This window comes from Oreochromis aureus, linkage group 6 (assembly GCF_013358895.1).
Source record: "Oreochromis aureus strain Israel breed Guangdong linkage group 6, ZZ_aureus, whole genome shotgun sequence".
Classification (NCBI taxonomy): Eukaryota; Metazoa; Chordata; class Actinopteri; order Cichliformes; family Cichlidae; genus Oreochromis; species Oreochromis aureus.
Window position 1 is genome coordinate 31999406 of NC_052947.1, and position 13705 is coordinate 32013110.

General features: G+C 39.0%; 1 protein-coding gene across 1 annotated transcript; it reads left to right on the forward strand.

Annotated features, from left to right (window-relative positions):
* The first annotated feature begins 4489 nt into the window (after positions 1–4489).
* LOC120440651 (polymeric immunoglobulin receptor-like) lies at positions 4490–9388 on the forward strand. Its single transcript, XM_039613514.1, has 8 exons — positions 4490–4526; positions 4716–5045; positions 5226–5552; positions 5686–5985; positions 8102–8173; positions 8439–8540; positions 8629–8705; positions 8928–9388. The coding sequence occupies exons 1-8, from the start codon at positions 4490–4492 to the stop codon at positions 9087–9089; spliced, it is 1407 nt and encodes a 468-aa protein (XP_039469448.1). The 3' UTR covers positions 9090–9388.
* Positions 9389–13705: the final 4317 nt, after the last annotated feature.

A 13705-nucleotide genomic window follows, 5' to 3' on the forward strand; every position in this document is an offset into this window, starting at 1 on the left:
TGGGGCCGGTTTGTGAGAAAGTCTTTTATCCAGGCACATGTGAGAGGAGGGAGGCCAAGAGTGACCAGTTTGGTGATGAGGATGTCCGGGATGATTGTATTAAAGGCTGAGCTGTAGTCCACGAAGAGCATTCGGACGTAGCTCTGCCGCTGCTCTAGATGACTCAGCACAGCGTGGAGGGCTGTGGCGATGGCGTCTTTCAGGATCTGTTTGCACGGTATGCAAACTGGTGGGGGTCGAATTCTGGAGGGAGGTAATCTTTGATGTGCTGAAGGACTAGTCTCAAAGCTTTTCATGATTACCGTGTGAGGGCCACAGGGCGGTAATCATTCAGGCTGGAGATGGGAGACTTCTTCGGCACTGGGATGATTGTGGCTGATTTTAGACAGGATGGGATGGCTGCCTGATCCAGTGAGAGGTTGAAGAGTCTGGTGAAGATGAGGGTGAGCTGGTGTGCGCATGCTCTTAGTACCTTGCCAGGTACTCCGCCTGGACCGGCCGCCTTCCTGGGGTTCACTGCTAGGAGCACACGCCTGACATCGTGCTCCGCTACAGTGAGTGGAGCGGTGCAGGAACCAGGTGAGGGTGAGGATGAGGATGGGAGCAGGGCTGAGGCAGATGAGTGTTGCTGTTGTGGTGTTTCAAAGCGGGCGAAGAAGCTGTTTATTTCCTCTGCCAGCTGCACACTCGGGTTTTCTGTTTTCGCAGTGCTGCCTCTGTGGTTGATGATGTCTTGCATTCCCTGCCACACCTCCCGTGTGTTGTTGCTGGACAGGTGGGACTCAATGTTCCTTTGTGGTCTGACTTGGCTTTTTAATCCCCCTTTCAGGTCAGCTCGAGCAGCCCTGTACAGAGCTCTGCCACCTGACCTGAAGGCGGCATCACGGGCTTTGAGGAGTGAGCGGACCTCGCTGGTCATCCAGGGTTTTGGTTTGGGAAAACCCGAATGCTTTTGTCCACTGTCACATTTGCAGTACAGAACTTGATGTAGTCTAGTACTGATCCTGTGAAAGTTTCTAGGTCCTGGTGTTCAAATATGTCCCAGTCTGTCTCTGTGAAGCATGTAATATTTTAACATAATATTTTAACATGTAATATTTGATAATCCTCACAGATTCCCCCATAATCAATCAGCTAGCTCACACCTGTTGAAGCCCCTACCACGATGAATCCAACTCCTCCTATTCTTCAGCACCACACTCTGAGAGAAAGGCTCTCACTCTTTGCAGTTGCACAACTCCATGTTTTTTCTTTTGCTGCTGAGTATCTTGTTCTTGTGTCTGAGTCATAACTGGCCTCCCCCATTCTCTGAGGCTGAGTCAATGCTGGTTCCTCAGACACAGGGTGGTTAAACAAAGCATTTCATGTAATGTTTTGGCACTGCAGAGCCTATCAATACTTCTTTCACCGCTAGATGGCATATATCAACCATTTTAAAAATTTTAAAATTCTTTTATGAGAAGGGCCACCCAAGAATGCTCCATCCCCGCTGTTCTGACAGTCCCTCTTTGCATTTGGCTTTAACATTTGCATGACATAAAAAGACCCCTAATGTGAGTACAACAAAATACAAAAACAAGCATGTGCTTTTTCAAGTTTCCTCCTCCATAAAACAAAGTCAAGGTGTTGAACCTTCAATACTTGCTTTTCACTCTCTGCAATAAGTTGCTTAAAGAGTAAGTAAATAAAAGATTAAGTATTGATGTAGATTAAATATGTATCTGTGTGTTTTACACATAGATTTTATTGTGTCTTATAATATATCCCTCAACGCCTCAGCCCCTCTGTACTAGTCTGACCTGCCACACACACACACACACACACACACACACACACACACACACACACACCCTCAGGAATCGGTCGTCTTTCTGTCCCAAACATTTAACAGTAACAAAAGCACACAAAACACTTCTGAAAGAACAAATGTAAATAGGAAGCAGACCTACATGGCATCAAATCCATTTAAATCCTCATAAACATTAGATGATGGAAAAAAATGTTTTGAAAGGGTCTAATAAAGTCACTGTGTTATAATTTGTATGTGGCAGGAATGAGAATTTGGTAGTTTAAAGTATAAGAACAGTAAACTCCAGCGATTGGGATGGCAGAGAGCACAAGTGTAAGTGACGGATGCAAAAAACAATTAATATATTTTCACTTTGACATTGTTATGCTCAAATATAGTCCCACCCCAATGTTTTTCTATGGTTTCCTATTGACAGACAACTGCTGGATGTCCAAGTTGTGAGGTCATAGTTATACTTCATTACATCATCCTAAAGAAAACATTGGTTAGTGTAAAACAGTCGGATGCCCTCCCTGTGTGTGCATTGAGTTTTCACTTTACCACATGTGTTGTTTATAATGTCTGAAGGTTCTCAGTCATCCAGGTCATCGTAGTCTAAGGAGCTTGGAAAGAAAAGCGTCTGGACTTCTTTAAGTTGCTTGAAGACGTTTCACCTCTCATCCGAGAAGCTTCTTCAGTTCTAGGGTCAAATGGTGGAGAGTCCCAGATTTAAGCCCTGTGGGAGTATCCCTCCATGAGGGACAATGATCCTCTACCAAATCACATGAGCCAAGGTGTGAAAACGGGTGTTGGTCGCAATCAGCCAAGGTTGCGGGTAAGCTCATTGTGAATCCTGGCCCCACCCCATCATGTGATTTCCTGAGGTCAGATGGCCCAGGATGTGAGTGGGCGTTAAGGCGTCTGGGAAGGGATCTCAAAACTGGATTATAGATGGCAGACAGCTGGAGTCGTAAACCACCGTCTCTGTTCAAAGATGGTCGCTCACAGTGGACAAAAATTGCTTCTATTACTCCTCTTTCACACCATCTGTCTTCTCTGTCCAAAGTGTGAACACTGGCATCCTCGAAAGAGTGACCTTTGTCCTTTAGATGCAGATGGACCGCCAAGTCTTATCCCGTGGAGGTGGCTCTTCTATGTTGTGCCATATGTTTATGAAGTGGCTGTTTGGTCTCTCCAATGTAGAGGTCTGGACATTCCTCGCTATATTGTACAGCATACACCACATTATTAAGTTTGTGTTTAGGAGTTTTGTCTTTGGGCTGAACCAGTTTCTGTCTGAGTGTGTTGGATCCGAAGTAAACTGGCATGTCGTGCTTGGAGAAGACTCTCGTGTGTTTTTCTGATACACAGGCTACATAGGGGATGACAATGTTGTTGTGTTTGTCTTTCTTATCCTCCCTAGATGGTGTCTGATCTTCTTTCCTGTGCATCTTTCCTGACTTGATGAAAGCCCAGTTACCATAACCGCATGTTTTGAGAGCTTCCTTTACATGTGTGTTTCTTCTCTTTCCCTTCAGGCTTTCCAAGCTCCTTAGACTGTTGTTTATAATACGACAACAGTATACTCTTACATGTCAGTAGACAGAGCTGGCTGTCATCCCAGAATTTAAGGTCTAAGTGTGTAAGCAAACTGTCGCACTGTCATGTTTTGGCAAAAAGCAGACCCAAAGAGCAGATTCAAATAACGTCTGACAGGTTTAAAGTGTTTCTGTTTAAGGAATGACTTGTTTGTGGTTTGAAGGCAGTTTGTGGTAGAATTCACCAGCATTGCAAACTGGCATATGGGAACTCTGTTAGAGAGGAGACAAAGGATTCATTGGAGTTCATGATGAAGACAGTGATTAATAGTCTTACTTGAGTTAGGAGTAAGAGGAGCCTTGGAGGTAGTTAGTGGGCAGGTAAGTCCTTCCTATAAGAAATTACAGAAAACTGGTGTTAGAGCTGGTAAGTACAACTGAAGGTTTCCACAGGCAACAGGTTTCCAGATATGCAAGAGTTCTGTGATGGTGTGAAGCAGGTAACTAGGAGAAGTAAGACGAGACTGGGTTAGAGCAAACAGGTACTTGCAAGCAACAGGTAACAGAGATGGCCTAATAGTCACCACATACCAACAACAGTCTAGAAGAAAACTGTTGCAACTTCCAGCTTGATATACTCCACAGCTAGGCAAGTGTAGGAGGGATCGCTTCAATTGAGAAACTCCACCCAGGGGCGGAGCAGCAGAGAGAAGCCAGCCCACAAACTCCACGTGAGTTTTAAAGGCAAGGAGAAGTTAACATAAGAACCTATTTCCAGCCTGCTGCCCTACAACACTCTCAAACCAAATGGAAAAAAATGGCACTGCAGCACATCCACCAACTTTGGAGTGTCCTCATCCATACATAATATGTATGTGTGTGTGTCTTGTGTTTACTTAAGTGCTGAGAGAACTAGTATGTTTGTGCACTATGAAATCATTTTAACATTTGTTAATCATTTGACATTAAAACAAAAAGAAGCAAAAGGTTGCATATGTACTGTATGTGCAGTATAAATGATCTAAATGTAAGAGTTTAAAAATGTTGTCTAAATGCAGAAGTTAAAGGCTTCAGCACTGCCATGACATGCAGGAACTCAAACTGTGGTCATATTTTTAGTACGTTTCTATTTAGGTTTCTATTTTTACGAAGCAAAGCAGAGATGTGGAGCTTTCAAAACCTGCTGTTCACCGTCTGTGGTAAGTTGTTTAGATGAGTAAATACATAAACAGATCAAAGGTAGATTTAGATTAAATATAAAAATGTGTTTTCGCAGTAACGGGCAGAATACCAACCCTTGTCCATCGTGTATACAGCACTAACATTGCTACTGTGAACACTAACATAACAAATTAAACAATAAAATATGCGTAATACTTTCTTTGCAGTTGCTCTGAGATGTGTGATCAGTGCAGTAGGGGTGATCCATGTGACTGGATATGTGGGGAGTGAGGTTAACGTTTCCTGCTCCTATGGCCAGGGTTACGAGTCTTATGAGAAGTATCTGTGTAAGAACAACTGTGGCAGCAACGATGATGTTCTTATTACAACATCAAATCCAGTGAAAAGCAAATACAGGATCCATGATGACAAAACAGCACGAATCTTCACAACAACCATCTCTGATCTTAAATCTGAGGACGCTGGAAAATACTGGTGTGGGGTGAACAGAACAGGAACAGATATCTACACTGAAGTAAAGCTTGAATTAGTACGAGGTAAATAAAGTCTTCTCCAAACGTGAACACACACAGTCACACACACACAAACATACACTTTGTAATTGGTTCAGCTGTAGTCGTTGTTGTTATTTTTTTTTTTTTAAGATCTCAATCAGCAAGCTAAATATAAATGATCATATCTGTTCTGTGGCTGTAACACATCTGCATTTTCAACAGACAGCTGCTGTGACATTGTGACCAAAATTGAAAGTTATGAGGGATACTCTGAGTCTGTCAGTTGTCGGTATGAGTCTCAGTACGAGAACAGTCTGAAGTACATCTGCAGAGGAAATCGGCCCTCCACATGTCTGCAGCAGGCACTAATCACCTCTGACACCAAACAAAATGGGCGATTCACACTTGACGATGACAAAGTGTTAGGAACATTCACAGTGAACATTAGCAGTTTGACTCGTAATGATTCAGGATCATACCTCTGTGGTGTCCAGAGTAACTCGGTCTCGGAGCTGGATGTTTTATCTGCTATTGAGCTGGAAGTCAAAGGTGAGAGGTCAGAAATATCTTATTACATCAGCAGAAAGAAAACAGTTTCTTGTAAAGAAGAAAAGAAAAACGTCTTTAAGAAAGTTTAATATTTTTTGAATCGTAAATAGTTTTTTTCCTTTCAATCTGACAGAGTGGTGCTGTGTCAAGTCAACTAAAATAAATGGTACTGTAGGACATCCACTAATTTTGCAGTGCCCTTATCTGCCACAACATCGGGATAACAGGAAGTTCCTCTGTAAGGGAGACCATCGCAACAATTGCACAGACATGGTGGCGAGTCAAAGTAGATTCGCACTACAAGATAATGGTTCTTCCAGCTCTTTCTCAGTGACGATCACAAAGATGAAAGCAGCTGATGCTGGGACATACTGGTGTGGGTCAGACTCACAGTGGAGAGTTGGAAACTACACCAAGATTCATCTTTCAGCTGGTGAGATGAATGTGTCTTGTGTACATGAAAATAAAATGGTTAGAGCTGTAAGTTACACCCTTTTCTCAGCCTATCGTATCAATGTTTCATGTCATCGTGTTATCTGCAGTGTGATGACTGAGTACACAGGTGTAAAAATAGGACTGTTGAAAACCTCATTTACCACTGCTTACTTACATTTTTGGTGGCTTCAATATAGACACAGCCTCTTCCAGCCTCGCAGAGCTAATAGATGTTAAAGGAAATAATTATACGATGAACTAATTATTATTATTCTAACAAAATATTTTTTCTCATGAAATATTATCATTTGCATATGTACACACACATACACACTTGTGTGTGTGTGTGTATATATATATATATATATATATATACACACACGTGTGTGTGTGTGTGTGTGTGTGTGTGTGTGTGTGTGTGTGTGTGTGTGTGCACGCATTTACATATATATGAGAAAGACAGGCACTGCAACAGTTGACATGACCATTTAAAGCAGATTCACACTACAAGATAATGTTTCTTCCTCTTTCTATGAAATGTTCTGTGATGTTCACAAATAGTCACCAATGAACACGTTTAGATGAAAATAAAAATAAATAGTTGTAAGTTACGTCCTTTTTTCAGTCCACATAGACTGTGGATGGTGGTTTAGTTATTTGTGGTGAGGCAGTACAGAAAACTGCTTACCCAATTTTTCACACGAAGCACTGAAGAAAGCAGAACTAAAGGGTTGTGCAGTCTTGCTGACTTATAGGTCTTCCAACCTCCCAGAAGTCATATTTAGCCATAATACTGAAATACCATTTGAAGTGTTTGATCTTTATTTATAAATTATCTAATCCTATCTGCTGAAACAAGACTTATTGTTATGGAACGGCTGTGTGCAGACAGGAAAATGACCCAAAGTGCAGACTCCGGAGACAGAAAGTAACTCAAAACACAGCTTTAATGCTGAACTCAAAAGGGTAACAAAACAAGGAATACAAAATACACTTACGCAGGCAGAACACACAGCTAGATAAGGGTAGATCACAACACGGACACAGAGAAACACAGGGCTTAAATACACAGAGGGAGCAATCAGGGAATGAGTAACAGGAGGGAAACACAGCTGGGGCAAATCAGGCTTGAGGAAACAGGGGAAGCAAAACCAGATGTATTAACATGAGACACGGACTTTCAAAGTAAAACAGGAAACGTAACACAGACTGAACTACAGACACAGACTCTGACTGGACACAGGGAGACAGCAACTAGAGAACACAGAGACATAAACCATAAGACAGAACTCTAAGAAACCAAAGACTAGAAATGATAAATAATATAATAAACTCAAAACCCTGGGTCAACGACCCAGGCATCCTAACACTTATGTACAGCCACTTTAGTGCAATTTCTGATTGTGTACTTTGTGCTGTGAGCTAAATGCTAATGCTAATGAAATTTTTAGAGTGTATACAATGCAGAAGAAAAAGAAAAAAGAAATATTTCTAATCTGTGTATATAATTAGCTATTTTTTCAATGAAAGTGAAACTTAAAAAATTTGTCTCATAAGACAAATATTAGATTTACATATGAACAAGTAAACATGTAAAAATGAGAAAAATAGAACCACTTTTTATATGTAAAACAGATTATGAGACATACACTATAATTTATGATAAAACTTCAATTTAAATTTTAAATTTAAATCATTGTCAGTGTCACCATATGTTTCTTGAATAAGCCATAGATGGTGAATATTCCACATGACTCATGGCATTCAGTGGACACTGACACTGAGGGGCACCTCAATAACAACTACATATACATTTAATTTTGTGTAATATACTAGGATATTTATAATTAGTGCTATTTAGAATAGAATAGAACAGAATAGAATAGGCCTTGTCATTGTACATGTGTAGCGATTTTTTTTGCATTTATTAGAGCTATTTTGTTATATTTTGTAACTTTGTATTATTTTGTTTAATTTAGTTACAGTTCAAGTTCTTACTGTCTTGGAACAACTGGGACCACATAATTTCCCCTAAGATTAATACAATATTGTGATTCTGCTTCTTGTATTAAAATAAAGTCGCTAATGGTACTAAGAGAATTGTTCTCCAACAGTCTTTCTCCAGCACACCAGCACTCTACCTTCCACAGTCGAAATGCCTGGAAAAACTTCAACACAAAGTACCGGTAAACCTGTTAAAGATGTCTTTCAGTATGAACTGCTGTTGATTAAAATGTACCTACTCCAAAAGTAATGTTCAATTTTTGGAATGGAGAGAATGTAAGTCATTCAAAATGATCCTCAGAGTCAAAAACAGCTGTAGGTGAGCACACCAGAAATAAAATAATTATGATAAAATGTAAAATATTGATAAAAAGAAAATATGAGCCTACAGTTCTGCATGTATGTACTTGAAAGTGTAATGTTTCTGTTTTGTTTCCTGCTTTTCAGATGCAGGACACTATGTGGGTTACACTGTTCCCCCCCTGCTGCTGCTACTGATGTGTGTCTTTGCAGTTATAGTTTATAAGTGCAAACATCAGAAAGCAAAAGGTATATTTTGGATTCACTGGCATGCAAAAATGTACTCAAATGTACATACGTAAAGATCATAACCATGTTTTACGCTTTGTGTTTTCAGACAATGAAACAGTTATGAACAGAAATGCACAGAACGAAGACGCTTTAGAGGAAGTGATGCGTGTGGCAGAAAATAACGTAAGAAAACTAAAGTTCAAAAACTTAATAGTGTGCTGTATCTATAACAAGCCTTATTATAGCAAAGTGGGCAACACAACTAACTGTACATATTATTTATTAATACAATTTGCACTTTTCTCTTACATTTTACTGTTTTTAATTTTTACTTTCTTTATTTTTATCACTGTTATTCCAAACAACAGCCATAACATCATCATGTGTTGTTCATTGGTTGAATAGATTTATGAAAGTCAAGAAGTTGTGATATACTCAAATAAGGAGACGGCCGAACTGCAGAGTGCCGGTAATGACTATGAAGATTTAGGTGAAGATGAACCAGACTTAGAAAACGTCACAACTAAAGCAATCTACTGTAAAGGAAATTTCCATAATGCCAATTGAAGATAAGCAGTGTGTGCATTTGAGGTCAATCTTTGGCTCTCACCTGTATGATCATCCTGTTTAATTTGTCTTTAACATTAACAGTTACACAGCTAATTTTAATGTACCATAATCCAGGCTTCTCACTCTCTCACTGAAAACATTGAGATTTTTGTTTAACCATGACAAAGAGCTGCTATTTATACATATATAGCTTCACTTCTTACTCATTTGCTATTACCCTTTCTTTCATTTTTATTGCTTAGTGTTAGCAACATAATCTACAGAGATTTTCCGAAACTGTGGGAAACCTCAAATGCAAATGACTAACATCAGTGTAATGTAAATAAATCTGCAAGTTAAAATAAAATTTTAGTCATTCTTGTCTGTTTTTGCCCCATTTAAACATAAACAGTCACATTGTCAAGTCCAGTTATTTTTATGATACGTTTATATTTGTTGCAATTAAACATTTCTGACAAAGGCAGTTAATTGATATGATTTTAGAGATAAAAGGAAATACAGTGTTTATTCTAATTCCATACGTTGGATGGAGCCATCCAATGTATGTAACAGTGTAGCAGTTTTCACCCATGATGTACTTACATCGATATAAATAAATAAGCATATCTATGAAAATATTTTAACAGAGGAACTTTAGTGTAATCACAGTACTGTCATGCAAATCTTGGATTTATAATTAGTTTTAGTCTTTTTTTATATTATTGGTTTAAATTTTTGCACTTTTATACTGTAATGCTGTGCGCCTGTGGCTTTAACTTTGTTGTGAACTCTGTACTATTTATATTCTTTATCCTGCTGCTGTAATATAATAATTTTCCTTGTTAAATCAATCAAGGGTATTAACGTTAAAAGCACTGCTTATGTGAAGGCTGTGCAAACTTCTTTCACCACTAGGCGGCATATGTCAGCTACTTTTTGGAGAAAATATATCTGAATATCAGGAACAGGACCACACCTCCACACATGTCCCATCCAGCACTACAAGCTGTTAATTCTTTTTTAACCCTTGGATGCACAACCTACCGATACCTACACTCTTCCACGAGTGGGGTCAAAAATGACCCCAAATAAAAACAATGCATTTTGCTATAAACTTGGTTGTTATTCTTCAAAATCTTTAAAACAAAGAATTTTTATATTTTCATATTTGAGGTATTCCTCATAAAAAATGTTTGTGACATGAGGCCCTTTGCATTTTTATTTATTTTTTCATTAATTTTAAGAAATTGCAGTCTTTGTATCACTTGTATCACTTTTGTATGCTTGCTCGGCATATACTGCAGAAGCTGGGTCTTCCCTCTGAAAGGAACAAGTGTTTCATCCACTATAACACAATCACTGAAGATGAATTTCTGCCTGCAGTTGACCAGGAACAGGCCCCATATGTAGCGGAAAGCTGCCATGTGGTTTGTTTTCAGTCGGTAGGCTCTGGTCCTCTTGTCATCAAAGTGGAAGACGGGTGAATATCTTCAAATCTTTGAATTGACATAGTGGCCTTGTACAATGGGTTATGCAGAGGACTCCCAAAAAGCACACCTACTGGTACATTCCAGTTCTTCTCACTTCCTGCAAGAATGGTCAATCAAATGAAGGCCAGGAGCTTATGTTTGATTACATTTTTCCACTCTTTTCCCCTGTCTTTGGCTACTCTTCGTGTCTCCATGTTTGTGCATGTCAGCACCTCTTCTATTATATTATCAGACATAAACATCTTCCATGCATCTATTGGGGAGACAGTACTAAACCCAGGTGCAAGCCCTGGCCATCTAATTCAGAATATTGTGGCTAGAGCAGTAAGAGGGGCTCATTCTGTTAGACTCAATATCCATTTCCTCTTCAGAGGACTCCTCTGTGTCTGACTGGCCTTGTTCAGTAGGGGGGACAATAGTCCTCTAGGGTCCTCTATATCTGAGATGTCCGATTCTGAGTCAATGCCTCCGATGGCCTTTTCATCCCATCCGTCCTGGATCATTTGTAGGGCAAGGTCCATAGGGATTCTAGCTGGCCTCATAGCAGCCATGTTACTTTAGATATTTAAAAAAAAACAGAAAGTACAATGTTTGAAATACACAAACTATAAACAGGGCTGCACATAAATGGTCTGCAGGTGCGCATTCGCTGTCAAAATAAAAGACACGCACCAGATAAGAAGTTGGAACGCTTGTTTGCGTACATAAGATAATCTGGAGGAGGGCAGACATTTGTTCAGAAGTCTTAAAGATGTCGAAGAAGCAAGGGACAGGTTAAAAAAAAAAAAAAAAAAAAAGATTCAGGTTCCCAGACTAATCTGCACCAGTAATATTACACTGAAAGACAGATATACAAGAAAAACATCAAGGTGAAGAGCTTGTCCCTTGAAGCAAATCATCATCAACTGTTTGGAAGTACTTTGGTTTTAGATGAAGTGAAGTTAACCAAGAATAAATCATATGCAAAAAGTGCTGGCACTCCTTTACAAGTGTGTTTAGATCTATACTGCAGTTACAATGAAAGCATTAAAAGACTACATTTAACTTCTATAAGATGCATTTAAGCCAGATAAACATCTTATTAAAACAGTTTTTTAAAATTAGAGTACTTAATGAATTTATTAAACCACCTCCCAATAAGTTATGCCACAAATTAACCCTCTACTGCATGACTTTTTAATTTTTGGGGAAAAAAAATATTTCTCCCTATTTTGGGGGAGCTTTAGAGTCCCTAATAATATATCAATCATAAAATTTGACACCCTACCCCCCCCCCCCCCAAAACAGATATTGGTTTGTTGCTTCAAGGCAACACTGTGCGACAAAGGTAGTAAAATGCCAAGTTATTCTATAATAAGTTTTATTCATGCAACAAGGATGAACAAATAAATAAACAACAAATAAACAATGTAAACATTTCATAGAGAAAAGAAGAAAGAAAAGAGAGAAGAAAGAAGAAAAAAGAAGAAAAAAAAGAGAAAAAAAAGAAAAAAGAAAAAGAAAAAAAAAAGAAGAAGCAAGCTCCGTAAGCAATTACTTTGGTGTTCCTCCACCACAAAAGAAGCGCATATTCTCGGAATTTCTAGGAATACTTTTATTTTGACACCGAATGTCCACCTGCAGACCACTTATGTCCAGCCCTGACTATAAATCATGTATGTTACTGTGTAAAAATTAATTCCTGATCCATCAGAAGTGTAAGTGGTACAGTCAGAGTTGCTAAGAATGAAAGTTTCATAGAAGAATCCATAGGAACTGCTTGGGGTCATTTTTGACCCCATTTGTGGAAGAGTGGGGTAGTGATACAAAACCTGCATTTTTTTTTTAAATTAATGAAAAAATAAATAAAAATAGAAATGGCCTCATGTTACAAACATGTTTTATGAGGAATACCCGGAATATGAATATATTACAACTTTTCACTTTAAAGATTTTGAAGAAAAACAACCTGTGGGGTCATTTTTGACCCCACGTGTGCATCTAAGGGTTAATTCATTCACTTATCATTAGTACATGGGGATCTGCCCGGCTTGAGTCACCACTGCAGCCTCAACTCTGCTCAAGCTATCTGCTAATACTAGAAATGCTGTCAAACCTTAAAATGAGGGCCTGGTCCCAGCTAGTGAAACAAATCTTAAAATGCCTTTGAAGGAAGGGCCAGAGGTGGCATGAGTACAGACATTCTGCACTTAAGTAGAAATACAGGTACTAGTCTTTAGAATACTCCAGTAAAGGTTGAAGCACTGATTCAACTTCTTTACTCAAGTAAAAGTGAAAAGTACAGGCTCTGAAATGTACTCAAAGTAAAAAAGTAAAAAGTTGTTCTTTAGAGGACGTTTCTACCAGCTATGTTTGTACAAACCTTGATGAACTTTGTGCTATATTAAAATAATAAAGACAGTAAAATGTTATTACATGAATACAATTTGAACTTTTAAGGGAATTTGAGGTAAAGGAAGTGAAACTGTAAATGTTCCATTGGTGACCCTTCCAGTAAATCCGCCCAGCATTAAGGCAATGAACCTTTTTAACTAAGGCTGACAAACAAGAAATGGTGAAAGAGAAAACTGAGAAACAAGAATAACAACAGTGAGAAGGAGCCACCCTACTTGTGACCAGCCAAAATTTCACAGTCAGAACGATGGTTCCTCCATTCACTTCTGTAATTTTTTTTAGCAAAGATGTTTACCAGACTTAAGTTATTGACTTTGTCCTAACACCTGTTTTTGAGGCCGTGAAGCTACGTTCTGTAGAGTCAAGATGGAAAACTGAGGAGCAGGGAAAGAGAAAACTGGCAAAGCAGCATGCCACTGGCAGTCTGTCCAGGTTCTGCCCCATCTTCATACAGGGTTAAGTGGTGTAACAGGGAACTCTAGTTCTTGTCCGGTCAAAGTTTTTTCCCTGCATCAGGAGGATGGGATGGCTTGTCAGACAATTTGACTTTTCATAAAACTGAGAAGAAGAGTTTGGTAGCTGAAAGGTGATGGGTCTTTTGAATGTCACAATTGTTGCTATTTTTATTATCATGATCAATATTGTAGTTTTATTCATTAATTAGTGTTATGTATTCAGTTTGGTACATTTTGAAAGTGTTAAGGTTTATATGGCAGCATGGACAAAGCAACTCTGGGGGCTAGGACACAA